General features: G+C 39.2%; 1 protein-coding gene across 4 annotated transcripts in view; it reads right to left on the bottom strand.

The window, feature by feature from the left end:
* Positions 1-16514: 16514 nt before the first annotated feature.
* The window catches only part of MYO16 (myosin XVI), a 360224-nt gene continuing 348830 nt past the window's right edge, over positions 16515-27908 (bottom strand). For 3 of the 4 annotated variants that reach the window (XM_027639720.1, XM_027639708.1, XM_027639690.1), the window contains exon 35: positions 21302-26108. In XM_027639720.1, the coding sequence (XP_027495521.1) occupies positions 25875-26108 (234 nt within the window). In that variant the 3' untranslated portion in view covers positions 21302-25874. Of the gene's footprint in view, positions 16908-21301; positions 26109-27908 lie in introns of those variants that run through there. The other variant, XM_027639698.1, reaches the window with a different exon arrangement.

Genomic DNA, 27908 nt, shown 5'->3' with positions numbered 1-27908 from the left:
CTGTAACACTACTGAGCTACTCAATTACTTCTGTCAAAGTTCAGATCTTAAACTTGTTGTCTGCTTCCTTCTGCACTATGTTAACATATACATAAAATAACATATTTCCTGCTGCTGTTCCATAGAGGATCATGTAACTAACCACAATCCTCTCTGAAGCAACTTACCATGAAAGCTTCTTCACTATGGTGTGCACTCTTCATTTTTGGTGTCTAGATATCAAAATGGCACAGAGATTTTTGACTGACGGGCTCTGCTGTATGATGAGGAAAAGTTTAGATAAGCCTATGAATCTGGATATATTTAACTAGGAGTTGCTAGATACGTTTAACTAGAACTTGCCCACAAGCTTCTAAAAGTAAAGCAGGAGCCACTGCAAAAAGGATTCATTTTTGTAGGTAAATGGAAACTTGTGGTCAGTTTCTGTTAGCTACTTTAAGACAAAGAATATAATTTCTTTTCCCATGAAGAATCAATTAATTTAGGTCAATGGTATATCATAGGAGTGCCTATGTCTAACTTTGAACCCTTCTGATGCATGTGCATACAGCGTCATGGGCAAAAAAAGCTTGGCCTGCAAATTTTTTCAGTCCATACCTGGGGAAGAACAGGGCCCCCTCAAAGATACTCTTTCTCCCAGCTGCTTCCTAATCAGGCACACTATAAATACTTTAATTATAATTAATTTTCAGTTAATAAGGTTTTACTTTCTCCAAATTGTTCTGAGTATCCCGGGGCAAACCTAATTGATAAGCAGGTTTTTATTTTAGTTCAGTGTTTGCTATTGAAAATAAGGGCTTCACATCCAATTGGTCTATTTTTCCTTTAAGTGACATTTGTAAGGTTTATATTCATATCGTGTTTACATAACTCACAAGCACGCTGTAATGATAACCCAAGGATATTCAAAAGTTGACAGTGAAGTGTATATAAAGATGCATCTAAACTGGAAAAAAATCAGAGATACTTGATAGTTCTAAGTAGTTATTATGAATGCTTAACTGACACCCAGAGCATATTAAACATGAATATGTGTCCTTCTTTCTTTAGCTTCTGATGAACCTTGTATTGCTCTGACTGGAACATTTCCTCCCTGAGTAGCCATTTTGAAATGTAGCTCCAACTTCTTGATGCTGTTTCATCGACAGCAGTTGCTGCACCACAGAAATACATTAAACTTTATTCAATGGGTCCACAGAGACCCACTGACAACACTGAGGGGACATATAAGCAGTTCATCACAAGTATCACTGCTCCCCTGAAGGCATTGCTTCTTTAGCAGAAGGTCACTTCTAACAGAGTGAAAATTCATAACTGAATTAATTCCAGCTCCTATCCACAGTGATCCTAGCTGCTTTGTATTAGAGGTGTGATCTTCTTAACTGGACCTCTAGGACACTGTAAAAAGTACTGTTCTTACTTTCCAGTGCTTTCACTTTACAGTGATAATTGGGTACATTTGGAATCACAACACTGAAAGGACTCCTCTTAGGTCCACGTACAACCTGCTTGGCACTGTGGCTAATAGGGTGACTGTACTTGATACAAACTCTCTCCTTGTGTGTATTTAGCTACATTGATGCTGACTGGGATTCTGGCTTTCTGCATGTCAGTATTTTTTGGTCGGGCTTGCTGAGATGGCTGTATACAGGGTCCTAGCAACAGCAACCAACGTAACAGCTTATCTTCTGCCCAGACAGATTCAAAACTGCGTGAGCAGAATGACAGATCTACTCTTTACTAAGGACTGTGGTCTTGCTCTATGTGTGCATTGTTACTTTGTGGATAAAAATATTGCCCACAGGCTTTCAACAACAACAGATGGTCCCAAGGGCATTAGACACTTGAGGATGTTTCCAACAGGTAATTGTATAAGGCACAAGTATTTGCTGCTTTTATTTAATTGCTCATGTCTCTTGTTTATCCACCTCCAAATCATGGCAGTGGGTCAAAAGAGGCACAAGTTCTCAAGGTTTTGTGTGAAGAGTGCTTTGCTGCTTGAATATTTTCTTTTGTTTTGTTCTTTATTTTTCTTCATCAAGCCAGCTTGTGAGGGGATCTCCATTTCAGTCTTTTCTATTCTGCCCTTGGGAGTATTGTGAGCTCTCTTTTGCTCTTGATAGAGAGGACACTTTTAAAGTGGAGTAGTGCTTCTAAACAAGACTGTGTTTTTCTCTCTCCATTTATGTTTGTGGCTATGACCTACAAGATTTAAGAATATTTCCTGGGAATATGAAATATGCCTACTAAATGGAAGTAAAGTTTTTGATACCTCAGACTTTTCAGGCTTAATTACACATATTTATTTGACATGTGTGTTATTGCTAACACTAGGAGTCTACATAATTCTTTCACAGTCTGTCACCTCTGTGTGATCTGTGTAAGGTCTGTCAGGAATGTTGACCTTGTGCTGTCCTTATGCATCTGTGTCTGTCCAGGTCCATGGTGACCCTTTATGTTCACATGAAGAGAAATAGGGTGATAAAAGAATCTATGACATATTCACCCTACTTAAAAATGGCCACAAATAAGATGAATTTATTTATTCAGTAAATAAATTAGAAACAATTTTTTTCCCTAAGATGTAGCTAGACATACTGAAGCTAAGGAACTGCACGGAGAGTTTCATGGCCAAATTTTTTGAGCAGTATTGCATTTGGATTCCTTTCTAATTATTGTGATCTCAGGAATGGCAAAAGCAAAAGGTTGCTTTACGCAGTCCTGGAAGCAATACTTTCTCCCTGTCTTTCTTTGCCTGCGAAATTACAATGAACTGACCATGGATGTATTCATATATTTGCATCTTTTCTGAATATGTTGAATACTTGTTTCACATTTGCTGAGTAGTCCAGTCACTGTAAATTAAACTAGACCAGAAACAAATAAACTAACATACCAATCTAGAAAACAAAACCACAGTTCAAAATAAACATCCCAAGTATCCTTGACAACAGACAGAATATTCAGAAGTTTAATTCAGTCCCTTTCTACCTACCTGTGGTAGGGTCGGCACCAGGAGCACAGTACCATCTCCTTTACAAACTCCTCTCCAGCACCAAATATGCTCCTCTGCTTCAGACAAAACTATGTTCTAGCATCTTGCCAGCACATTAATGTTTAATACAGCCTTCATGGGACTGGAAATTGAGGTTTCCAGAAACTCCCTGGGAACGATTTTGCAAAAAATTTAGCCCAAAATGTCAAAATGGTTGATATCTTTGCAGCTAGAGCTCTCTTATCTGAACATAAAATCTACTTTATGTTTTCAGGTATTTTGCTATAACAATAATATTAGTGTATCCTTACCATACATTTCTAGAATTTATGAAAAAAGAAACTACCCTTGGGGTTATTCAGTTGAATGAGTGGAGGCTATTCTCGATAGTGTGTCTACTCTACTGTTGAAATGCCTAAGGAAGCTTCAGAGCAGCTTGCTCAGGTGGTGGAATGCATCTAGTACAGGCTCACAAACATCTTGTCTCCTGAGATAAATTCAGATTCCTTCGGGAAATGGTTTGGCACTGGTCTACCTGTACTGCAGTTCCCAGTGCTCCAGGTCCCCAGAGAGCTCCTCAGAGAGGTGTGCCACACAGCATGACCCTGTGGCCCCAGAGAAGTGTTGTGTAACTGTGGATGAGTACAAGAGGCACTGCGCTACTTTCTCCCAGTGTACTTTTGGCAGGGCTAAAGACCTCAAACACTACACTCATACCCAGCTGTGCTGCTTCAGGACCCAAAGTGATATTTGTGCGAAACTGTATCTGAGACAACCAGTCCTGCTGGAGCAGAACTGGCTCCACCTGTGACATAGCCAATGCACAACCAGATTGAAAAGTAGATCACTTGTGTAGGTGCTCTTGGAGGCAAGTCAAGCCTCTCGAGCTACACTCAACTCCATATTGACAGTTGGCCTGAATGTCACTTGAGGATTGGATGTAGCATTTTGTCCCCCTGGTTTTCTCTTACTTCTTTCATTAGGTTTCAGTTTTAAGTTAGCACTGCCTCCTATGTACAGGACCTGTGCTTGCAGGTCACTTTTCACTTCTATCTTGAAGAAGCAAGTCATTCCCTGTGTCCTTCTGGGGCTCAGATGTACCTAATGATGGACAACTTCATCTTGGAGTAAAGATCCCTGGCTGGCCATTGAGGCATTCAGTATGCAGGCTACACTGGGGAAGTTCAACATACAAAAGTTCTGAGGACAGAATTTCAGAGACACCAAAAGAATGTGTAGTTGTATATTGAGAAGAAGCTTTGCTGTGTTAAGGTACTCTTAAGTCATTAAGACTTTTCCTAGGGTAATTGCTTGTGCATATTCTGCTAAACACTGGGAAGAATTTTTTTCACTATGTCCTGATTTGCTTTCTGTTTTTCTTTTACTTTCCATCCTCCCTCTCTAGTCCTTTCTTTTATTTATTTATTTATTTTTTATTTATTTATTTATTTATTTTTAGTGCACTAAAATAGCTAAAATGGCTCATACATTGTTTTGGAACTTGTAGTACTTCTGTTACGCTGCAACTTGTCTTTAAAAAGGGAAGCCTGATTGGCCCAGCCTTTGAGGAGTTGGAAAATACGAACCTATACAGTGCAGCATACAGAAGAGATCCAGGCTCAGCCTTGTAAAGAAAAACATCTAAACATTTATGTGATTACTAGGAACAGCATATTCTCCTGCACCCATGTGCTTCTGGATGCATTCCAAGATATTAATAGCAGTAGTGGCAGGGCTGTACATTATATTGTTATTTCCTCCTTGGAGAGAACAGAATGTTAGACTGTGAGAATATGACATGGAAACTATGTGAGTTGGCTGCCCTCTTCTACTTTATTTACTCCTTCTTAGATCTTTCTGACTTTGGGGCTTTTGCAATCACTTTAAAAGGATTCACTTTTTGCCCAGGAAGAAGTTTATTTACTCCTTCTTAGATCTTTCTGATTTCGGGGCTTTTGCAATCACTTTAAAAGGGATTCACTTTTTGCTCAAAAAGAAGATCACTGAAATTTTTGCTCTGGATTGGGTTGTGGACATTAACCTGAGTTTCTGTCTCTATGCGTTGGAAACAGAACAGACCTGAGTAGTCAATAATGTGTTAGATAAAGGCAAGATCTTAAATTTACTTCCCTCTTGAGTTATGACAGTGATCAATACATGTCAATAGATATAAATATCCATAAGCTTCATTATTTTTCATCTTATTTGTACAGAAACAAACATTACGTATTCTGATAAATGTCCTCGCATTTTTTCATCTGTCTTACTGAACTAGTCAATGACATTGTGTTTTCCATTAAATTGGTCTAGGATGCAGCTAAGAGCAGGCCAAATACTGCAAACAGACAGGCCTAAGAAGCCAGGTACAAAAGAGTGATTCACTTTTTCTTTTCTCTTAGAGGAAGGGCTGTCCACTTCCTGAAAAGCGGCCATTTTGTCGCTAAATGGGAACTCAAGTGTCTCTTAAATTGCCTTAGTCTGAGTGGAGTCTAGATGCATTTTCCAAGACCGTGTGATTTCTCCTGCTGTTCACCACTCAGCCATACCATTTTGCACTGGTGCAAACACAGGGTAGTGGGCAGCATAGGGTGGAGGTGAGGAGGGTGAGGGAGTGGAGGAAGACAGACAGAACTGCCTCTATCTGCAGCACTACTTTACGCTGTTTAAAGTACTGTTGTAATTGTAATTATTGTTGTAAGTATTGTTGTAAAACAGGGCTAGGACACTGTTGAGTTTGCATTTCTTGGCAGGACATTTTTTCTGGAGACATAAGATTTTCCCAGTCTGTGCCTTTAGTCCATGCAGGTTTAGGGAAAGAATCCCTGTATCTCAAGACAGGGAAGCTTGGCATATATATGCTCTCTAGGAGTGGCAGCCAGTGTAAGCTTGGAGGACATGTTAAAGCTAAACTAAAACACTTCAAGCTAGAGGCAATGGGAAAGAGTTTAAGGACATTGAGAAATTGTAGATGTATGGTAATAGCTGAAACTAGAGGATTGTTTATCTTCTTCTCCAGATTTAAAGGAGAATCTGCAGATTAGGACAATGGTGCCTGTCAAATGTTGAAATAACATTGCGTTTCAGGGGATATGCATTCAGTAATCTACATAGTACCTTTCAGTTTTCCATGCAATGTTATCTGTTACAACATGGTAACACTTTGAAGGACAGATGCTGTTTCACCATAAATTAGCAATGGAGTGGCAGGGAAGAGAGAGGATCCAAAATTTTGCAATGTTTCATTTCTCTCAGATGTAGAAAGGGAACAATCAGCAGCTCCTATTCTCCAAAGACTGTGTACATTGTTCCCCATGGGACAGATGGTACAAGATAAGGCTTCCCACACCTTTTAATAGAAGCTGTTTCCCATGGACAGATTTTGCTATAGATAGATTCAGATTGTGTAGCCCACCAGCAGAATGTCTAAGGCACCAAACCTCATGCAGTTGTGTTCACATGGCTTATTGGAGGTGGTGCTTTGCATAACCTGGCCCCTTAGCAACAGCTGGGGTTTGTTTCAGATAGAATGAAATGGTTTGCTCCAGAAAAGTGAACAGTATTTATTCGTTGTGGGTTCATGAGCAGTACAGATGCTGGATACAGGCACTTCAGGGATTTTTTTTTGAGATAAGGGGTGGGGTTAAATGTTTGAAAACTGTTTCTTTCCCAGTTTTTTGAAAACGATCTCTACACATACACAAAATTTTCCAATCTTTCTTGCTAGGTTAGTCAATGTAAAGAGGTAAGTAACATGAGTAGTTATCTGTGAAGATTTCCTTTACAGATCTTCAGAGGTCTACAGCAACTGTTTAGGGAATGCAGGTGCTTATTGTGCTTAGTGGCTCACCTCCTGTCCTTTTTTCCTTCTGACCTTTCCTCATCATTCCAGATTTCAGGACCTAGAAAAAATTGCCTAAGTTAGTCTTACTGAGTCTAAAATACTTCTTTATTTTGATTTAGAAAGAGAAGATGCTGATTTTTGTTCATAGCAGAAAGTACTACAAATGGAAAACTTTTGCTTTCTGGAAGCAATAATTTTTTCTTATTTTTATTTCATTTTCTTCCAGTATGAAATCACCCTGAGAGTCCTACTAACTATTTATGTGATAAAACAATGCTTCTGTGTTCCCTTTAGGATTGTTCCACTAGAAACACATTACTTTTCTGCTTGAAGAAGAGAATGATTGAATGCAATTGGATCTGAACTCTTTAATGGAGTTTCTGTTTGGGATCTTGCTTCAGGTTTCTTTGCAGAGGCAGGTCTGAGACCACAAGTTGAATTTTGCATTGCTGATGAAGTGATTCAGATGCCTGGTACCATTGGGCAGTTTTGAAAATAGTAACTGATGTGCAGTTCAACACCATATTAGGAATGTCTCAGAGCATCAGGGGCTATAGAGCTGAGTGCAGGCCCTCTCCAGTGCAGCAGAGAATGGACTCTCTGTATTTGATGATTTCCAAAACATGCTGACAAAGGTGCCTGTTGAGAATATCAACTTCAAAAAGCCAGACTTTCTTGATTAGATACAAAAGGAACTTACTTTCCTCATAAACCAAGTATCCAGGTATTAAGAAGATTTGTGAAATGCGGCTACAAGATTTTTTTGCAAAATTTTGCACATGGCATTATGCAATAAGGCTCATTGCCTTTTTTTTACTTTCTGCCTATGTTCACATTGTCTGAACACAACAATATCAATAAGGAGGCATGACTGTAAAGCCACTTAATGACATGTATGCATTTTCACTTTATTTGTTTTGGAGACTTTTTGTTTTTATTTTGAGAGAGGTTTTTATAATATGTTTTTATTTTTATTTTAATATCTGATTGCTCTGTGATAAAGATTTTGCCATGGGTACCTTCCAGCAAATAAAGACACAAAATCTCACCCTTGCACAGTGAGCTCATTAGAAAGTTGCTTGTGGAATAGCAGCTGCAGCAAGTATTAATCTAGAGAATTGATAAGGAAATAAAGTGGACTAACTCACTTTCCTGGAGTGTCATTTAGACTTACATAAAATATTCTAATAATGTGCAGTAGCCAGAAGCCGTCACTCAGGTATCAGAGGAATCAGGGTTTGCATAACAACAGGAAGGGTACCCTTGCTATTTGCCTCCTCTTCTCTTGTTCACAGCCCTCCCAAAGATTGAATGTAAATTCTAAACCACTGAACATGGCAGCAAGCAAACCCAAACAAGGCCGCTGGCAGGTGGGCAGCAAGTGGTCAAGACAGCAGGAGAGCACCAATGTGTTATATGTCTTAACACTCAATATAGCTCTTAAGATATTTCAGAGCATGCACAATCTATACACAAGACCTTGGCTCAGATGTCCAGACACACGAAGAGTGAGCACATAATCTCGTATCTGCACATCACTAACTCAGGTTTCCTGAAGACTCTGTTTCTGGATATTTAAAGATACTGTTTAGTCAAGAGAAACCTCAACTTACAAGGTGTTTCTTTTTTCATGTGAACAGATTTCATTAAAGGCTCGTCTGTGATGGTGTTGATGACTTAAGTGACTTTTACCTATAGAGTTCATGTGTATGAATTCACCACATAGCCCGGTTTGACCCTAGAGGGTCCTTTTAAGAGAAAGGGGATACTGCATGCCCACTGACCACTCTGGTGCAGCACAGAATTAGATGTGTTTATAAAGTTAGATAAAATGTGGTGTCTCTGATTATTTTTTTATTAAAAATAATTCAGAGGCAGCTAAATGGGAAGAAGCCAAAAAAACATATGGAGAAAATAATATCCAAAAAGCCTGGGACATACTAGAAAACCAGCATTCAAACAGGAACAACAACACAAAAATCAATAGGAAAAAAGGTCATATACTGAATTCAATTAACTTTTAATTGATTACAGAGAGGAAAACAAAACCAATTTTGACTTCTTTCTCTAATATTTGATCCTGAGAACAGTATCTTTATTCAAAACATTCTCATAATCACTTTCCTTGATATTCTGCTTTTTCCTCTGAGAATGTGCCTTACACTATATTTTTCATTTATGTCAGAGTAAAATAAAAATAAGAAGCCATTGAAATCAGTTTCAGTTCTGAGAACTAAAGTATCAAAAGCTGAGCTGGTTGCCGGAAGATTTAAACTACAGGGAGAAGTGCTCCCAGCTCAGACCTGCTGCCCTAATCAGCTGAGAGCCCTGAACAGCTGACCAGGAGGTGGAGCCGAGCTTGTTGCCGGGAGATTTAAACTGCTCCAGGGAGTACAAACGACCCAGAGTGTGGCGAAGGGGGGGTGCAGTAGTGAGGGTGTGCGCGGCAGTTCGAGCAGGAAGGGCACAGCCACCCTCCCAGCTCTCTCTGGTGGGTTGTGAGGTAGGTGTGTGGCTGTGGGTATTTTTCTTTTTTTTTTTTTTTTTCTGCAACTCAACTCGACCCAGCAATGGTTTCCAAACAAGCAAAAGCCGTTGCTGCTGCTCTCGGGGAAGTGTGCTAACCCAGGCAGAACCCCCCAGGAAGGATGCAGCTGTTCAGGTCTCTGGCTGCACAGAGTGTCTGAAGCCTGGTGTTAGTACCAGAGGATAGCGTGAGAGACGCCTGCATATGATGTGAGCAGGTGAATGATTTGATGTCCTTAGTGGCAGAGCTTTAGGAAGAAGTGGAGAAGCTAAGAAGTATTAGGGAGAGTGAAAGGGAAATAGACTAATGGAGTTGCACCCTTTCGACCCCAAAAGAAGTCCAGCAAGAGATGGTGAAGCCTTGCCCCTCCTGCCATCAGGCAGATGGAGCAAACCAAGTAGATGGGGGGGAATGGAAACAGGTCCCTGATTGAAGAGGTAAAAGAATCCCCTTCCAACCCCCATCACCTCCCATGGTGCCCTTAAAGAACAGGTATGAGGTCCTGGACCCAGAGAGTCAGGCAGAAGGCAGTCAAGAAGAGGGTCTTCTCTGGAGGGTCTCCTGGTTGCATCCCGTCTACCAGATTACAACCACAGCTATAAAGAGAAAAAGAAAGATAGTTGTAGGAGGTGACTCCCTTCTGAGGGGAACTGAAGGCCCTATATGCCCACCAGACATATCCCACAGGGAAGTCTGCTGCCTTCTGGGGGCCTGTATGAGGGATATTAGTAGGAGACTCTCTGAGCTAATCCAGCCCTCAAATTATTATCCACTGCTGGTGGTCCAGGCTGGCAGCAATGACATTAATGAAAGAGGTACCAGGGTGATTAAAAAGGATTTCAAGATGCCGGGTGGTGGATTCTCCGTCCCTGGAGGTTTCTAAGGTGAGACTTGATGTGGCGCTCAGTGCCATGGTCTAGTAACCACGGCTGTGTTGGATCAAGGGTTGGACTTGATGATCTCCGAGGTGTTTTCCAACTCAATTCTATGATTCTATGACTCAAGGAAAAGGTGTGAAGCTGAGTCAGGGGAGGTTTGGGTTATATATCAGAAGGTTTTTCACCCAGAGGGTGGTTGGGCACTGAAACAGGCTCCCTAGGTAAGTGGTCACAGCACCAAGCCTGACAGTTCAAGGAGCACTTGAACAATGCTCTCAGGCACATGGGGTGATTTCCTGGGTTGTCCCATGAAGGGCCAGGAGTTGGACTTCGATGATCCTGATGTATTCCTTCGAACTCAGCGTACTCTATGATTCTATGACCTCTCAGTAAAGACCCGCAGATAGTAGATCCTGCTGGTCCTGACTTGGTTCATGAAAGGATGATTTGGGTTGCTGACTTCCAACACTGTTTATTACAACATCATGAAAAGTCTTTGAAATGACTCTGAGTTCACACAGGACACATACTACAAGGTCCAGCCATATTTTATAATTCTCCTTCAGTGCTGCAGAATAGAGACTGTCTTGTTCCCATCTGACAAGACTTGAGCAAGGCTGTGCATGAACTGAGGTGTTACTCAATGTATTTGGAAAACTTTAAATTGAAATATTGAAATGGAATTTAGCAAAATTTGAGCAGCTGAGCAGGATCACAGCTTTGCGGTTGGGTGTCTATGTGTTCTGTGCAAGTCCCAGTTTTGGTAAGTCCCTTTGGCTCTGCCAGTGTTGTGGGCTGTGAAAGTGCTTGCCAGCTTCTGCATCCCTGAAACTGAATCTAGGCACATACCATCTGCCTTTCCTCCTCAAGCTACGGTCTTCAGCCAAAGCATATTAAGGCATACAAGAAGAGAGTGAGAGCAAGCTTCAACAAATCCCCTAAATTAATGGGGAAGTCTCCTGACTACTGGGTGAAGTAGGGTACCATTGAGGACATGCAGCATAGAATAAGTGATCCTTCAGGCCATATGAGTAGAGACATATATTCATTCTTCCTGCACAAGCCAGTAGTGGATATCAAGGGAGGGATATTCTGCCCTTCAGTATAGGCATGATCTCTCTGAATCTGGCTTGGGCCACTGCCCAAAATTAAATATGCAAGTAAGTAAAGTTTCTGAGGAGAAGAAATATTTTCTAATCAATTTCCATTAGGTAGAAACATGTTACAGATATGTAGGTGGTAAACTTTGCTGCCAATGAATTGATACATCTACAGCATTACCATCAATGGTTGTCAGAAACGTGTTTGGTCTGGAAGATGTTTTCATACATTGACAGTGACTGGCCAGGCTGAAAGTAGGTATCTGTTTGAATCTATTTTGACCTTTGGTCCATGGCATATGCTCATAAAATGTCACATTACCTCATCATATCACAAAAGCTAAATGTCATACAGTGTTGCATCTTAACCTAAAATGACTCATCAGCCCCTCTATTGTCAGATTATGTATAATTTAACAAAAGCACAGTAAATACAATGTCCTGTATAGTAGTAGTAAGCAGTCGCATAAGAAGCTAAAGGCAATATTTATGTAAAGGAAGAGATAAAGTAAAATTTATTTGGAACCTCTCTGAGGCTTATTTACTATTATTTCCATAAATCATTTTGCTATGTGTTAACAATTCTTTTGAAAAATTATTTTCAATACTCAGAACCACAAGCCCTTGGAAATCTGCTGCCTAGGAATCCCTGAATTATTACCACGTTTGAAGTGAAAGTTGCACCTGAAGACAACTGGCCAACAAACCGGTCCTTGTCTTCTGTGTGGCTGGGGGAGTGCCCTGCTCACCATGCTCCTAGCTTTCTCAGCCTATGTCTCAAAGCCTAGCAACATAATCAAGCTTGTGTCTGTTTGTAAAGCTTATGTCATCTGAGTGGAATATTGAAGTAAAATCCCTTGTGACTTAAGGAACCAGTCACACGTTGCCAAAAATGACTGACTGTGGAGCTTGACTGCCACAGGATGTAATTTGTTTAGATGAATGGCTGACAAACAACTGTGAGTGATATACAGGTTTGGATAAATTATAATCAGTTCACAGGAAGCTCACAAACTGGGAAAAAAAATCAAGCAATCCTTCAAATTGGTTAAGTGATTTCTCCAGGCCTACACAGTCTACAAAATACTAGTGCTTGATAAGGCTTGGAAGTAAAGGTTTAATATTCTAAGGACAGGTAGTTGCGTGCAGCTGCAAAATGACACCTGGCAGCCCTTTGGGAGTGTGGCTATCATGCTTTCTTGAGACAAGGGCAGAGGGGTGGGCAGGTGCAGTTGCTTTCAGAAGACCTTTGCTTTTGGGCACTGAGAAGTTGTGAAGACCTGGATATAGCAAGTTTCAAAGCAAATGCTTCTGATTGTTCATCTACCTACTCATACCCAGCTACCTGTGAGTGCAGGCAAGTGCCATTCCAATGACCATGATTTTGTCAGGCCACATGGCACTAACAGCTTAATTTCTTTCCCTCTTCCTCCTCCTACTCCATGTTGGACATAAAGGAGGGAAGGAACATGCAGAACTGTGCCCTTCCTGCCAGGCTGAATGCTAGGATATTCCCTTTGTTCCTTCTATGTTCAAGCCTTGCCTACTGTCTCACACACAGAATCATAGAGTAATCAATGTTGGAATAGACCTCCAAGATCATTGAGTCCAGCCTTTGACCAACCACCACCTTTTCAACTAAACCATAGCACTAAGTGCCATGTCCAGTCATTTCTTGAGCACTTCCAGGGACGGTGAATCCACCATTCCCTGGGCAGCCTGTTCCAATGTCTGACCACCCTTCAGGGTGGCTTCGGAAACAGTGAGGAGCATTAGACTTCTTGCATGCAGCTTACCTGTTTGGAAAGTCTGGGTGCCATGTGATATTTGGCAGCATGGTGCCAAAGAGAAGTAGGAAACAAGTGATGTGACTTTATGAGGGAATGAGGCTTCTAAGGTAGCAACCATAAGGATGAGATCCTTATGTCAGATACTTCTATGTGAAATGCTGAGCACCTGCAAGTTCCTCAGTAGCCCAAGAAACTTGTGGGTTGCCAAAGACTTCTTGGAAATACTCAACTTCTTTCAAGATTAGAGTTCCCCTATCACTCCCTCATTTTGCCTTCCTATTACTCTTTCAGTTGAAATGTCTGATACTAACTAAATCATCAACCGGGTTAAGCATTTTAATAGGCTAAGTAATTATAACCAATGGTCATAACAAATGATATGGAGAGGGGGGTTTTCAATTAAGAAATATTTTCCCATCCTTGTATAGCATATGACTTTCAATGTCTAGGCCATATTTCTCACTCATTCTGCCACACTGAGGGCACCACTTCCCTTTATATGTATTAAAAAAAAATTGTTAATGGTGCACTTGTAATCACATGGCTGCATTTGAACAAATCTCATTCCAGACTTTCCCTGAAGAGTTTAATTATAGGGATTTGTGCAGAATTACACCCAATTGTGATACTGGGTCTGCTACTGCAGCTGCTAAAAATTTGAGTGTCTATGCTCCTGACCAAGTGTACACAAAGAAATGCAATGCAACATTCACATGAACAGCTTAATTAATGTAACTGCAAACTGAACCTCTTGAACAACAATTATATGTACCTTTCTGCAGAGTAGCAGATCATAATTTTGAGCTATCCCTTCAATATGGGAAGAAAACATGATTCCAGTTCTTTTCATTATGTAATTTAAGTGAAGCATGTTTTTTTTCCCACCACAGATATTTTAAAAAAATGAATTGAAAAGGAGCTCTTTCTCTGGTATCCTCCAATTAAAGATCTGGGTCAAAGACTGATATCTGCTACACTGCTATAAATCTAGAGATGATACCTGGATTCCAGTGGAGCAGATCAGGATTTATACCAAATTCAATGAGAGTAAATTTGGCCTTCTAAATATGTAATTGTTCTTAGAGAAAAAAATAAATCTATTAATCCCTCACAGCAGCCACTGATTGTGGCATTTTAACAGTAACAGCCAGCATGATTGAGTGTTTTCAGTGCTTACTGACAGATGGTCACTGTGTTACAAAACAGCCTTCAGTAAATATGACCATATCCAGAGGAGAGATGGAAAATAGTTCTCTGTTCTACAATCCTTTTTTTGCTGCACATAATGAAATAGAAATGTTTCTTCAACTCCATTTTATACTGATCCTGAATGGTTAAAACTTCAATTTGAATGAAAAGTGGTAAGAATTGAAAGCAGAAAGGTTCCAAGTTGTTTTTATTTATTGGCATCTAATAAACCATCAGAACTTTGTGGTTAATGTCATTCTATTCTTATTTCATAGTATACAGTTCCCTTCAGATGCTAATGCAGCTTCTTTTGAAAGAACACAAGTAAGCTTAGGGTGAAGATATGGTTTCACAGCGACAAGATGACAGTTTTGAAACTCTTATTCCTCATAACGTGATGAGTGTGAGTGCACAGTGGTCTGTATGACTGGGAAAGAGATTTCATTTCAATCACAGTGCTTCAGATCATACTGTGTATTAACAGTTTTTGACATTAACATTCACAGAGCTGTGAATTTACTAGTTATCCTGTTATGCTACAGTAGTTATGTCTCTTATACTGTAAAAAAATCTGAAGCACCAAGTATGTTCAATAGGTGCCTCAAAAATGTTAGTAAATGTCTTGTTGTACACTAGGAACAGCACTGTAGAAGTACAAGTATTTCTATCTGTGTAGGAGGTGAGAGTCAAATGAGGGGAACAAATTGTCTTTCATCATATTGATAAATAATGGGAGTGTTTTTCAGAAGCACAGAGACGACTTAGCCTGCCTTACTGAACACATGCAGACTTAAATTTTTGAAGAATAAATTGTTGATTAGTAGTTATCCTGATTTCCACTGCAAAAATTCTCAATGATTCTACTGAGCTGAAGTGAAATGATGAAGCATACTGGAAAAATGATTGCACAGCTATTTGTTTATGTGTTGACTGTTCAGGAGTTCTAAAAGTAGGTAAACTGCTTTTTTTGTCTTTAAAAAGAGCAGGTAAAGCTAAGCACATGGAATGAGCAGATCTATGAGATAAGAATGTTCCTGCCAACTCCCAGAACCAAACTACCCTTCAGGAGTAAATTTCAGCCATGTCTTGCACAATCTACAGCAAAAACACTTATGACTTCCACTGAGTCTTTATCTGTGCTGATCCTGCTTGCTCACTTTTTCACATTTGTACTTCACTACAGGTTAACATCTGAGGCTTTAAACTGAATTATTTTACTTTGTAATCAGGGGGAAAAGAAAAACTTCCAAAACCACAAGCATCTTTCCTACCAAAGTTTTCAGGGCACACTTTGCATAAAGTTCACTACTATTGAGGTCAATGATCAGATTGAAATCAGAAACTTCCATGTGTCTGAGTGACTCTTTCCAGTTGCAAGTGCTCTTGGTCATAACCTGTGGGTTTTATATCCCTCTATATGTTTACATGTGTTTAAATTAGGAATTGTGCTGAACTAGGTTCTGCAATTAGAAACAAGGAGCTATGCTTTTATTAGAGGCCATAATGAGTTCTCAGAGCTAGTCACTTGACCCCAACAAGCTGTGGGAAAGATTTTCTCTGGTGGTTCCCACTTGTTTCTGATAATGAAATGGCCTCTTCAAGACCAACTAATCTCAGGAAAGGTGAGAGACATTCTCTTATCTATTAAGTACCCATTTACAATTGAGAAGAGCATTTATGAAAGCAGCAGCAAGTCTTTTGTCTTCTATATACAGGACAACATTCAGTGCTTATACTAAGTGAGCACTTTTGCTACAACTTGTTGGCAGTTTGAAATCCCGAGGGGAAATGAGTTCATGGCTTCATCACCTGCTAGAGTTATCACAGCTCAGCAAGTCTCACTGACCTTGGAAGCTGAATGATTACAGAGGTTTACCTTATCATATTTTAAAGGTGGTATCATAGAATGACAGAATAGTTTGGCTTGGAAGGAACCTTAAAGATCACCTCATTCCAACTCCTCTGCCATGGGCAGGGACACCTTCCACTAGACAAGGGTGCGCCCAAATCCCTATCCAACCTGGTCTCGAATACTTACATGGATGGGACATCCTCAATGTCTCTGAGAAACCTGTTCCAGTGTCTCACCAACCTCACTGTTAAGAATTTCTTCCTGATATCTAATCTAAGTCTATGCTCTTTTAGTTTAAAGTCATTACATGCCTTCATAAAAGTCCTTCTCCAGCTCTCTTGTACAGGCCCCCTTTAAGTACTGGAAAGTGCTATAAATTCTCCCTTCTCTCTCCAGGATGAAGAATCCCAACTCTCTCTTGCTGCTCTCATAGGAGAGGAGCTCCAGCCCTCTGATCATCTTCTTCCTCCAACAGTTCATGTCCTTTCTGTACTGGGGACCCCAGAGCTCAATGAACTACTGCAGGTGGAGTATCACAAGGGCAGAGTAGAGAGGGAGGATCACTTCCTTTGACCTGCTGGCCATGCTGCTTTTGATGTAGTTCAGGGTATGGTTGGCTTTCCAGATGGCAAGTGGACATTGATGGGTCATGTTGAACTTCTTGTCAACCAACATCCCCAAGTCCTTCTCCTCAGGGCTGCTCTCAATCTTATCTTCATGTGCCTTCATGTCAAGGCTGCAACAAAGCAAAACAGATTTTTTAAAAGCAGTATCTGGATAAAGAGATGACTCTTGGCTCTTGGCAGTTTCAAGAACTTTTTTCTTAGGTCTTTTCCAACCTAAAGAATTCTATGATTCTATAATTAATCTAAGTTTGTCTGCAACTTACATGTATGAAAAAAGTTTTTTTCATTCTAGCAAAGTAACAATTGTTTCCTCATTTTCAGCCATCATAGTCTTGTGAAACTACTTCCCTGTCCAGTGGTACCTTTGATACATCCTCCGATTGTATCCAAACAGAGCTAAATCTTGCTCTATCTCCTCACAGAACTCTCACCCACTTATTATTTTTGTGTGTGAAAAGCAGAGGGAGACATAGGGAGTATTATTTCTCCAAATAACAGGGTTTGGAGCTATCATGCATGGATTGTACAGGGAAAGGAAAACATTTCTAATGCATGAAGGCATATAACGGAATATAATCTGCAGACCCTTTGCCATGTTTTAATTGAGAATCTTAGTATTCTTATAAGGGTTTTATTTGTAGTCATACCTACTAAGGAGCATATGTTAAATTTACAGACAGTAAAAGAGACACATGCACACACACACATTCACAAAGTGTATCTCTGTGTGATACCACAATTATGACAATACTTTTTTCATGCCAAGTGCTGTGTGCCATAGGTCACCATCTCAGCACATTACACATAAACTCCACTAGTCTACTTAGTTCCTAGATTGCTCTTCCAAAACTGATTTTTTCCCTTCCTCTCTGGAGAGCTTTGAGTCTTGAAGCTCTGTTGTCTCTGAGATTGTGGACATGCTTTTATCCATCAAGGGTGAAACAAGCATCTCTTATTTTCCCACACTGCGGAAGAACCTCTGGCAGTTTTTATATCATCACTTTGAATTCTGCCCCAGTATCAGGCTTCCGCTCAAATATTTGGAAAAGAAGTGGGCCTCAGATGGCTCTTAAGAAGAGATCCTATATGGAATCTCTCCTCCCTGCCAGTTTGCCAGTGATAACTTCCTAAGAACTCATTTTCAATCACCTCTTTATCTACTTTATTGTGAACCAAGATACTGTCTACCACAGCACCCTATAACCAAACTGATGAGATATGATTCAGATAATACTGGGGAAAATACTATCTTTATTAATTAGCTGAACAATCAATAAATGTGTGGATAACAGACAGCAAATTCTGCGTACGCAGTGGGATGAAGAGGAGTCAATGCTTCAGTAAACCTCTGGAGGACAGGGCTGACGTTCAGTGGGTACTGGCAACCTGAAGGAATGGGCTGGCAAAAGATTAATATTGTTCAAATACAAATTTAAGTTTTGCATTAGCAGTGGAAAATCCCTATGCAACAGAACAGGTTGCGTGCTGATTCGATAGGAAGCAGCTTTGTCCATCAGGGCAAGAAGTTTCAACAGCATGCCTTTGTGGCAAAGGAAACCAGCCTTACCACCCTCTACAGCTTCACAAAAGAAGCTGTAGTAAGCTGGGGGTCAGTCTCTTGTCACAAGTAACAAGTGGTAGGATGAGAGTCTCTTGTCACAAGTAGCGAGTGATAGGATAGGATAGTAACAAGTGATAGATGAGGCCTCAAGTTGTGCCAGGGAGGCTTAAATTAGCAGTAGCATCTTTGGAGGTATTTAAAAGATTTGTAGATGAGATGCTTAGGGACATGGTTTAGTGGTAGACTTGGCACTGTTGGGTTTACGGTTGGACTCAATGAACTTAGAGATCTTTTCAAACCTAAAAAAGTCTGATTCTACAATTCTCCTTTTCTCCCTTAAGTACAGTGCTTCTTTCATCATGAGAAATATGGAGTCAATGGAGTCCAGAACGGACAATATAGAAACCCAGGTGTCAGTGACAAGGCACCTGAAAGGCAGGTCTTGTGTAATTTCCTTATGAGATCCAAATCCTCACCAGGATTTGGTGTTTTATTCCTATACAGGGATTACATAAAACAGTATATATAAATTTGCCATGATTAATTCTTTTCTTCTTTTTTTTTTTTTTTTTGGGGGTGTGTTTCTAGGCAGAGCATAATATGAATGTTTGGCAGGAATCTTGTACATGCACAAAAATAAGTAAACCACCTGTGGGCCTAAAAAATCAGCTGGGGTCAAATCCTGAATTTAACTGAAGATCTTTGTAAAATCATGGACTTAAACTAGACCCACATTCCCCAAGTGTGTATGGCCAGTCTTCACGAACGAAGATTTGGGAAAGGTCTTTACCCTTTGAGCCTGCGCAGTGGATTTTTTAGGTGAGACACAGTGTGTGCTGAGCTGAGCCCACCCTTTAATCCTGAGGTTCATCTGCCAGGGCCGAGTGAGCTTGGACAGTGGCAGTGAGGTCCTTAGGAAGTAGGTTTGTTTAGAATGACCTTCTCTTAGATGGATGGCCTTACAGGGCTGACGAGCTCCATCTGCCTTCAAATCAGCAACTCTGCGGAACAAATAAGCCTGCTGAAGAGTGTTTTAGCTGGTCTAGAAAAGCAAACACATCTGCATGAGATATTTGATATGAAACATCCATCATTGTGCCTTTGATCAACTAAACAGAATGTCTTTCCCACCTCAGAGAAGCTGAGGTCTGGATGTTTGTCTCCCCCAGGAGACAAATGATGCATACTTTTTAAGCTGCATGATTTCTGACTTTGGCAACTACTCATGCCTGATGAGAACTCAGGGACTGTAGGACAGCAAATCAAGGCAGAAGGAAGTCTTTAAACTTTGAGAGCTACTTTTGGAACGCTGTCTTGATCTTTGATGATATGGCATCTCTCATGTTACTTACAGTACTTCTAAGGCTTGGGGAGCCCTGATCTCAGCATGAACCCAGAATATATGCTTCAAATGAACTTATTTCCAATATAATCCTGTCTTAGTTTTTGTCTTTTCTAAATGCTAAGTTCATATCACAGACATGGGAGCCATATTAATAAAAGCTAGACTTGTGGTACTAAAATATAATAAATTAAGATTACTAGAGAAGTAATTTCTACTCAAGGTATTTTTAACTGCATGGACTGACTGGGACTAGATTCATAAAACAAGGATTTAGACAAAATTTATATGCAGGATGCTGGTCAGAACTTTGAGGAAGGTCATGATATCTGGAGATTTCCAAAGCACTTATCCAAACTTATCCATCCACCAACTAATGTTTTCCTATCTTAGTCCTGTCACATTAGACAACCTCTTGCCTTTCTATCTGATTTATTAGGCTCAGACCTCTCTGTTAGGGAGGTTCTGCACTAAAACCAACTAAAGATAGTTTTAATTCAAAAAGTGCACATGCAATTGCCTTTCCAAAAGGGTGCAAAATCAGGTCCCCTAGTTTTTGAAATAATTTGTGACCACCAAGTTATACTACATTGTGAGACAGAGGAGCTATACCTCCATAGGGTTCATTCAATAGCTGTGACTATTTCCTTGCCACAACTTTCTAGCCTAGTGGTTTGAACAGTGAGAAAGTTGCATTCCAATTTCCATTTTTGGAAACATGTAAGTAATTTATATTAAGCGTCCATTAGTAACAGTCTGCAGCACATTTCTCCCCTTTCTGTGGGAGTATATGGTAGATTCAGCACTTCTCTTTCTGTACTCTAATGACTATCAGGAGACAGGTAACTACATATACAGGCAGATTGCTAAGGGGCTAGAGCCTGAATAAAAAATAGTATGGGCACAAGCATTAGCTAATAGCTGTCACATGAACATTGCTATGATAGCAATATACCTGTGCTTATAAAATCTTCCCTGTCGATATTTCTAAAGACTTCAGCAGTTCTTCTGCATCACAAAACAAGTATTTATTAGTATGGTCTTTTCAGAGAAGAGTGGATTTATGAAAAAGTATGTTTGTGAAGAGTTGAAATTAGGTGTAAATTCAGACTGCATCCAACAGTGAATTTCAGCTAGAAAAGATGAAAAATGTTGAAATATTTAAATATTCTATTTCAGTATTTTAAAGGAAAATGTTTTGTCCCAAAAAATAAACATAAAAGTTATGCTGTAATTTTATATAATTTTTTTTTCTTTTTTTATCATAAAATTCTGTTTGAAAATTAACCTAAATTGGCAGAAAAGGAAACAAGAAAGTGCTAAGCGGGGACTTTATTCACATAAATGAGAACCAAAACAACCTACCTAAGGTTGAAATAAATACTTCTAGCTAATTCAAGATGAGGTTGTTTACTGTAATAAATCAAAAATCCTCAAAAAGTCAAATTGTGACTTGACCAAACTTTTGCCTATGACACTTCACAGCCAAATTCATGATTTGGCTGGACCCAGCATACATTCATGTGGTTGGTGAAAAGGCCAAACCACAGGTAGGAGGACAGACAATCTTTGCTAATGATCTCATTCTCACAGCCACAGCATAAGCCAGCACTGGGATTTATTTATTTCTTCTCAAAATGAAAATCCTGAGTATACAGAGAACAGTAAAACTGGAAGAAAAGCATTTCCTTCTGTTTTGTTCAGCTACTGTCAAATAGTTATGCTCAGGTGTTTTCTTTTTAAAAACTATATATTTAGAACACAAAGCCATTAAATGTTTAACACCATTCTTGAAAAGTGATTTATACAGAGTTTAATTACATTTATTATTTAACAGGCGAATGGCAAAACTTACTTCAGGTTCCTCAGAGCATTTCAGATATTAGCAAGCTTTTTAGAGATAAGAATAACAGGATTACTAGGGATGCAAATACTATACAGCAGAATTAAAAACTACAATTAATATGGCTATTACTATCACTTTAGAACTCTGCTACAATCTATTATGCTTTCTTAGCAAGTTAATGAAATTCTTTGTCCCACACACAAAGAATCTGTAGTATAATAAAGTTAGTAATGAAATAAGTAAACCTTTTAGAATAAAAAAGGATCACCGGCAAAAAAAAAAAAAAAAGGTAAATGCAATTCACTTACTCAACAACCATACTATTGGTTTTTAAACATTACAAATTTTTAAAAGGTTTATCACTTCATGCTGTACATAGATCTTTTGAAAAATATCGGTGCATGTATTTCTCTGAACTTCTGAATCAGTTTTTAATAGCAAAGTTTTGCTTATAATCTGCAATAAGAATTACAGCAACTAAAAAACACTAAGTGTTATTTCAGGAATAACAAGTACGGTATACAGGCTTTAAAAAATTTCTCATGCCAATAGCAGTTGTTTTTCTTTTATTGTGTTTTATTATGGTTCCAGAATTCCCTTGGCTTTAAGATCAATGACTTTTTAAAGTGTAAAATATATCTAATTTTTCTTACCTTATGCTGAAGGACAGATTGATTTGTTAGGTGTTTAATTTTTTTCCATGTTTAAAAATTAAGCAATAAGGCACAATGTGGAGGAGTTATCTGATGATAACCCCAGCATCCTGAAATTGCTTTATTGCAAAGATAAATACATTTCAGACTGTTCACTGGATATTAAGAGCATTAACATGCTCATAGAGCTTAATCCTTCCCTTCAGAATATTAAATTCATAAGGCTTTTTTCATCTAAGCTATTTTTTAATGTGCAAGACAGGACTTCATATACTGAAGAAATACTGTAATTGGCTGGTGCATACTCCACTGAGGAGATTAATTTACAAGCACTGTACAGTTCTGCTAAAACTACTTCTCAACATTTCAAAATGTCAATAGTATATTTTCCCAGGCCTGTAAACACATTTTGATACACAATATAAACTTTATTGGTAGCTTTAAGACACCTCTGGGGGTAAGACACAGTAGGGTGTGAATTATGGTATAATAATTCCCTACCAATTGCACAGTTAGGCATGAGGCCAAAGGCCAAGGGACCAATGAACACACTAGGTGTGAATTATGACATCATAAGTCACACTCTAGAGTGTCTTACTGCCATTAGAGAAATATTTAAAACATGTTTTAACCCAAATACTTTATTCCTATAGTACTTTATTTTAATGGAGTATCCTGAAAAATCTTTCCAAGTAAAAAGTGAGCCATTATGTAACCTGAAGTTAAAAACAAAATTGAAACAAAGCAAAACAAAGTCTTTTATCCACTGCTATTCAAATTTCTCACATTGCACTGTGATAACACACTTCAAGGAAGAGCCCCACAAAATATGTTTTACCTAGGTTTGCAAAAAACAGTACAGAGGCCTCCTGCACATGGGGGAACAACTGGCTATGCTCATTGTCTGCAGAATCAGACTGCCACAATCAGGTTTGTACTGGCTTCTCCCATGCAACTGTATTGATGAAACTGCTAAAAAATCTACATACTTTTTTCCCACCCTTGGTTCATACTGCTGTAATAGGTCACAATATAGACCTTGAACAAGTAGCAAAAGGTTTCTTGAGCTCCTGCAGCTGAGGCTTCTCACAGCTCTAAAACAACTCTTAGTAAGGACTGCAAGCAGGATAATGTATATTTATAGTGTTTCGCATTTTAAACTCCATTTGACAAATGCATTTTCTCCTCTCTGAGTACTGCTGCATTCCAGGTGCAGCAATGGCAACAGTGTCACCCAGAGATACACAAGCTCACCTTCCAAATAGCTTGGTGGCTTGTAGCAAGCTCAGTGCAGCGGCAGGGATCTTGGCATGATTTAAACTGGCTTCTCAGTCAGTTTTTACAGCTTGTCCTAAATTTCCAGGCTGTTGTGGATTGATTGCTACCAGTTGCCAAGCCAGCTAGTAAGCACTGGAGTTAGCAATATGATAGAGCTTATGAAAGGGCTATTTGCCAGGCCCATTTGAGGAGCAATACGTTTGAGGGTATGTCTGCATGTCTCAGTGCAGTGAGGTGTTCAGGATTGCTAGGCTAGCTGAGTGGATGTTATTGTGCAGCAATATATATTTATGTATTATGTATAGCAATGTTGTCCCACATAGGGATAACAACTTGCATACTGGAAGCAACATAGTTGCAAGGTCATGTTAATTAGCTCTCTTGCATCCAGTTCTGGAGCCTTTTCATTTTGCTCTCACAGTGGAGTTTTCGTACATCCCTGGTTATCTCAGTGAAAAGACAGAAACCTCAATTTTTCCAGGCACAGTCTCATTCTGACATAATTGTGTTGCAGATGAGAGTTGCTTTCTGCATAACCTCACTCATAGTGGTTACCTGCCCCTTCTGAGTAAAGTCATGATCTACGGCCATTTGTATCAGTCAAAGGTAAGATTAGGAGTCTGGAGTTCCTCCTTTTCTATCTTACAAAGAGGACTTCTGTGAAGCTAACAGTGGTAACAAGGTAGAATTCTGAGCTAACTTGGTGTCTCCTCTTCCTTGTCCACTCAAAATGTCTATTTTAAACTCTAACAAGAGAAGGTGCTTAATTCTGCCTACAGCTTGATGATACTCATGGGAACAATTTGTTTTGTTGCTTTCCTGTAAAAACAAACAAGCAACTTCTTTTTGATATTCAGCCTGCTTGAAGTGTCTGTCAAACATGATGGAAAAACCTACATCTCTAAGGATTTTTTTCATTTTCCAACAACTTCCAACCAAGAGTGAGCTCGCTTTTTTAGATCTAGCTTACATTTGAAAATATTTGTTTTATATTCATTTGCAAAATTAGAAACAGTTTTTTGTGGATCTTGATAGGAATGGGACAAACAACCAAGAAAAGGGTTTCACATTGGCTCTACATACTCCCACAACTTAAAAATAAGTGGTCCAGGAAAAAAACCTGTGAATATATATAAATTACACGTTTTAGTGGCAAAGCAGTATTTCAAAGACTGCTGAGCAGTAGCTAATGAGTTGCTAGCAGCATGTTTTTCATAAATTAACATTACTGCCCAGAACTCGTGTATACCAACTAGAATGCTGTTATTCTGAAACCATTTCATTACATGAAATTTGAGGTATAAATGCATCACTGTGCTACCATAATAAGGACATAATACTTTGATATACCCATCTCTGTAAAGCCTTCTGGCTTGTAACAGTAAATCACAGCCCTATTTTCATACCTCATTACCATTATGTATCTTTCCACTGACACCTGACCTTATGCATAATCAGGTATGAATTTCAAACCACACTTACAATCTAAATGAGTGTCTCGTTATTTTACATAACCCAGAATGAAGTAAGATTTGAGATACAACTGCAGAATTGACAGTTCACACATTCAGAAACGCAGGTCCACTGGAAAGAGGTAATGGTCTCTAATTTGTGACTGTGAACAGCACCAAATGACTCCTGCACCTAGGAGCTTTGCAAGAATTTCAGGATTGGATTTTAGAAAGGATACTGACAGTTCTGAAAAAAATAACACAGTGTTGAAACTGTTTGGTATGTTGTTAAAGATAAACTATGAAAGAAAAATGCAAGTACTGAATTTATTACCTGTATTTTGAAGAAAAAATGACAGCACCAATTGCATAAAGTTATAAAACACCAGGAATAAACATGTAAATAATCTTCATGTTTGCAATGCCAATAGAACACAGACATCTACAAAGAAATATATATATATATGTATACATGTAATATAATAAACCCATTCATTAGGGAACGAGAAACATATTTTTTGTACTGTATAAAACAGCTGTACAGTGTGCACACAGGCTTTCATGATCTCTCTAAAATGTCTGTCCGTCACTTCTCCCCATCATCATGTGCTTACTGTAGTTTCTTCATTGTCCATGGGAGAACTCAAAGTGACTATCACTAAGTACTTATAGTGCAGTTTGTCTCCATACATATATACACGCGCATACATACATATACACAGAGGTGCACACATATATGTATACATGTATATATATGAAAAGAACAAACACACACATGTACACACACACACAACAATTCTAAATATCTCCTCCATCCTGTGCTATTGAATTAGTGCTTATAAAAAATCCCTGCACATTTTGTGAAGGGAAGAAAACTTGCTGATTGTGCAGATTGAAGTCATTAGTTGGTTTCATTCCTAACAGTCTGCAAACACACACATCTGAATCATATGGTGGTATCCCATATGCCTGAAGAGAGTCTGTTGCAGGAAGTATCTTCTACCTTCTTCAGCAATGTTGGCTTCTTACAAGGGGGTGGAGGTGGAGCTGTGTTTCTTTGCTCAGTGTTGTGCAAGATTTGCTGCCAGTCTTCTCTCTCTTCACATAGCTTTCTCCTCCAATCTAGAAGCTCTTGCAGAGCCACACTCTCGTTCTCTGAAAGTCTAAGCTGATGAATAACCTGTAAGAAGAAAATAACAATAACAGCAATAATAGCAATAATAATAATAACAACAACAGCAATAATAACAGTGCATAAAGTTAATTCTCCTGGCAGTGTAAAATCGCAACATCTGTGTTGAATGATCCTTCACACAGGATCCTCTGATTCTTTTGCCGTCGATGTAAACCTGTAGGCAGGACAGTTTCAGGTCTCATTTCCTTATTTCCTTAGTCAAGATCTCAGCGATATGTATAAACAATATACATACATATACACATAATATATATAAACAATAATCACTTTCACCAAAATAACCTCCCCTCGAACTCATGAGATGTGTTTTATACTGCCAAGCCCTGTGTGAGGAGGGAACCACCCTTGGAGCATTATAAGCTTATCCACACATTCTACTAGGAAGATGAACAGAAATCCTGAGACAGTATGAGCTCGCTTAGACACGTTAGATGGTCAGTGGCTGTTACTGCTCCCATTCTCCTATTTACAATTAAAGAATACATGTGGCTAAGCACTAAGTTCTATACTTTTGACGATGGAAGGTTGCTATCATTTGAACTACAGCTGAAAGAAAACAGATTAAATAAGCCTGATAATAATTTGAAGCAACCTTGTCCTAAAAAAGGGTTTAAAACTTCGTGCTTAACTTGCTGTTCCCACTTCCCATTTATCAGTCTTTATACTGAAAATAAAGAAAAGTAGTGATTTAGAATTCCTTATTGCAATCTCATGTCTGAAAGTCACAGAACTGAAGTTGTATGAAGCAGGTGCCAAAAATGAAACAAATGGAAAAAACTCCCCTATGTCAGCAAAGGGTACACAAGCACAATTCTCTGAAACTCACAGAATTCTCTGAAACTGCCTACGGTGATGAGTAGTCTGTATTTCTAACAAACTGATCTTAAAACTGCTGTCATGTAATACTTTCATACTCACAAAATACTTTCAACAAAGCAAATAGCAGCTGCAGGAGTAGCAAGGTTTTTCCCCTAAATGTAAATACCCAAATAGCTATAACCACAAAACTATAACCTGTTTTAACCTCTGTTGCAGCTTAGAATTAGTACAGCTACTTGTCACAGATTCATATAATCCTTAGAAACAGGGGCCAGTCCTTATCTTCCTCTAGAGAATACGCTAACAACTTCAAATGCAGTTTCAGCTTGCCTGAATCTAATTATAAATTCATACTGAAGTAGCCAAACAGTTCTGTACTAGATTCCTAATCTACCTAGAAGGAGTTGTTCCCTCACATTTAACTTCTCTGTTCCAATGATTATTTGCTTTGTTCAAGCCAGTTTGAAGCCTCCATGGCAGGACAAGTCCAGGAAGCGAAAGTCCATCTCACCATCCTTTAAGACCTACTTAACCCCTATGCAGTACAGCAGTGCCTAGAGCAGGTACTGAGATCTATTTATTTGGGGTAGAAGGGGCTTACCTAGGGAATATGAACCAAGCCCACCATAACATCTAATGGCCCACTGCCCTTACTCTGCTACCTTCTTCCTTAAGAACCTCACAAGGGCACCTATAAGAGGCATCTATAGCATGACTAAAATGACGGTACTTCACCTCACACAACAGAGATGTTCCTGTCAATCTTGCCCTTATACTTGTAATGAGAGATGGATGCATGTTAGTTACCACGATAAAGGAAATTATGTGCTGTGCCCTTAAATGCTCATGAGACACCATGAATGTGATTGGTTCCAGTTGCAAAGAGAACTGAATTGACATGAAGGGCATTTTTGTCACTGATGGGCAATGAGGTTCCTGAGGTAGAAGGAAGACTTTGCTATTGAC

This window comes from Corapipo altera, unplaced genomic scaffold, assembly GCF_003945725.1.
Source record: "Corapipo altera isolate COAL_440 unplaced genomic scaffold, ASM394572v1 0, whole genome shotgun sequence".
Lineage (NCBI taxonomy): Eukaryota > Metazoa > Chordata > Aves > Passeriformes > Pipridae > Corapipo > Corapipo altera.
This window is presented reverse-complemented; position numbering and strand designations above follow the sequence as displayed.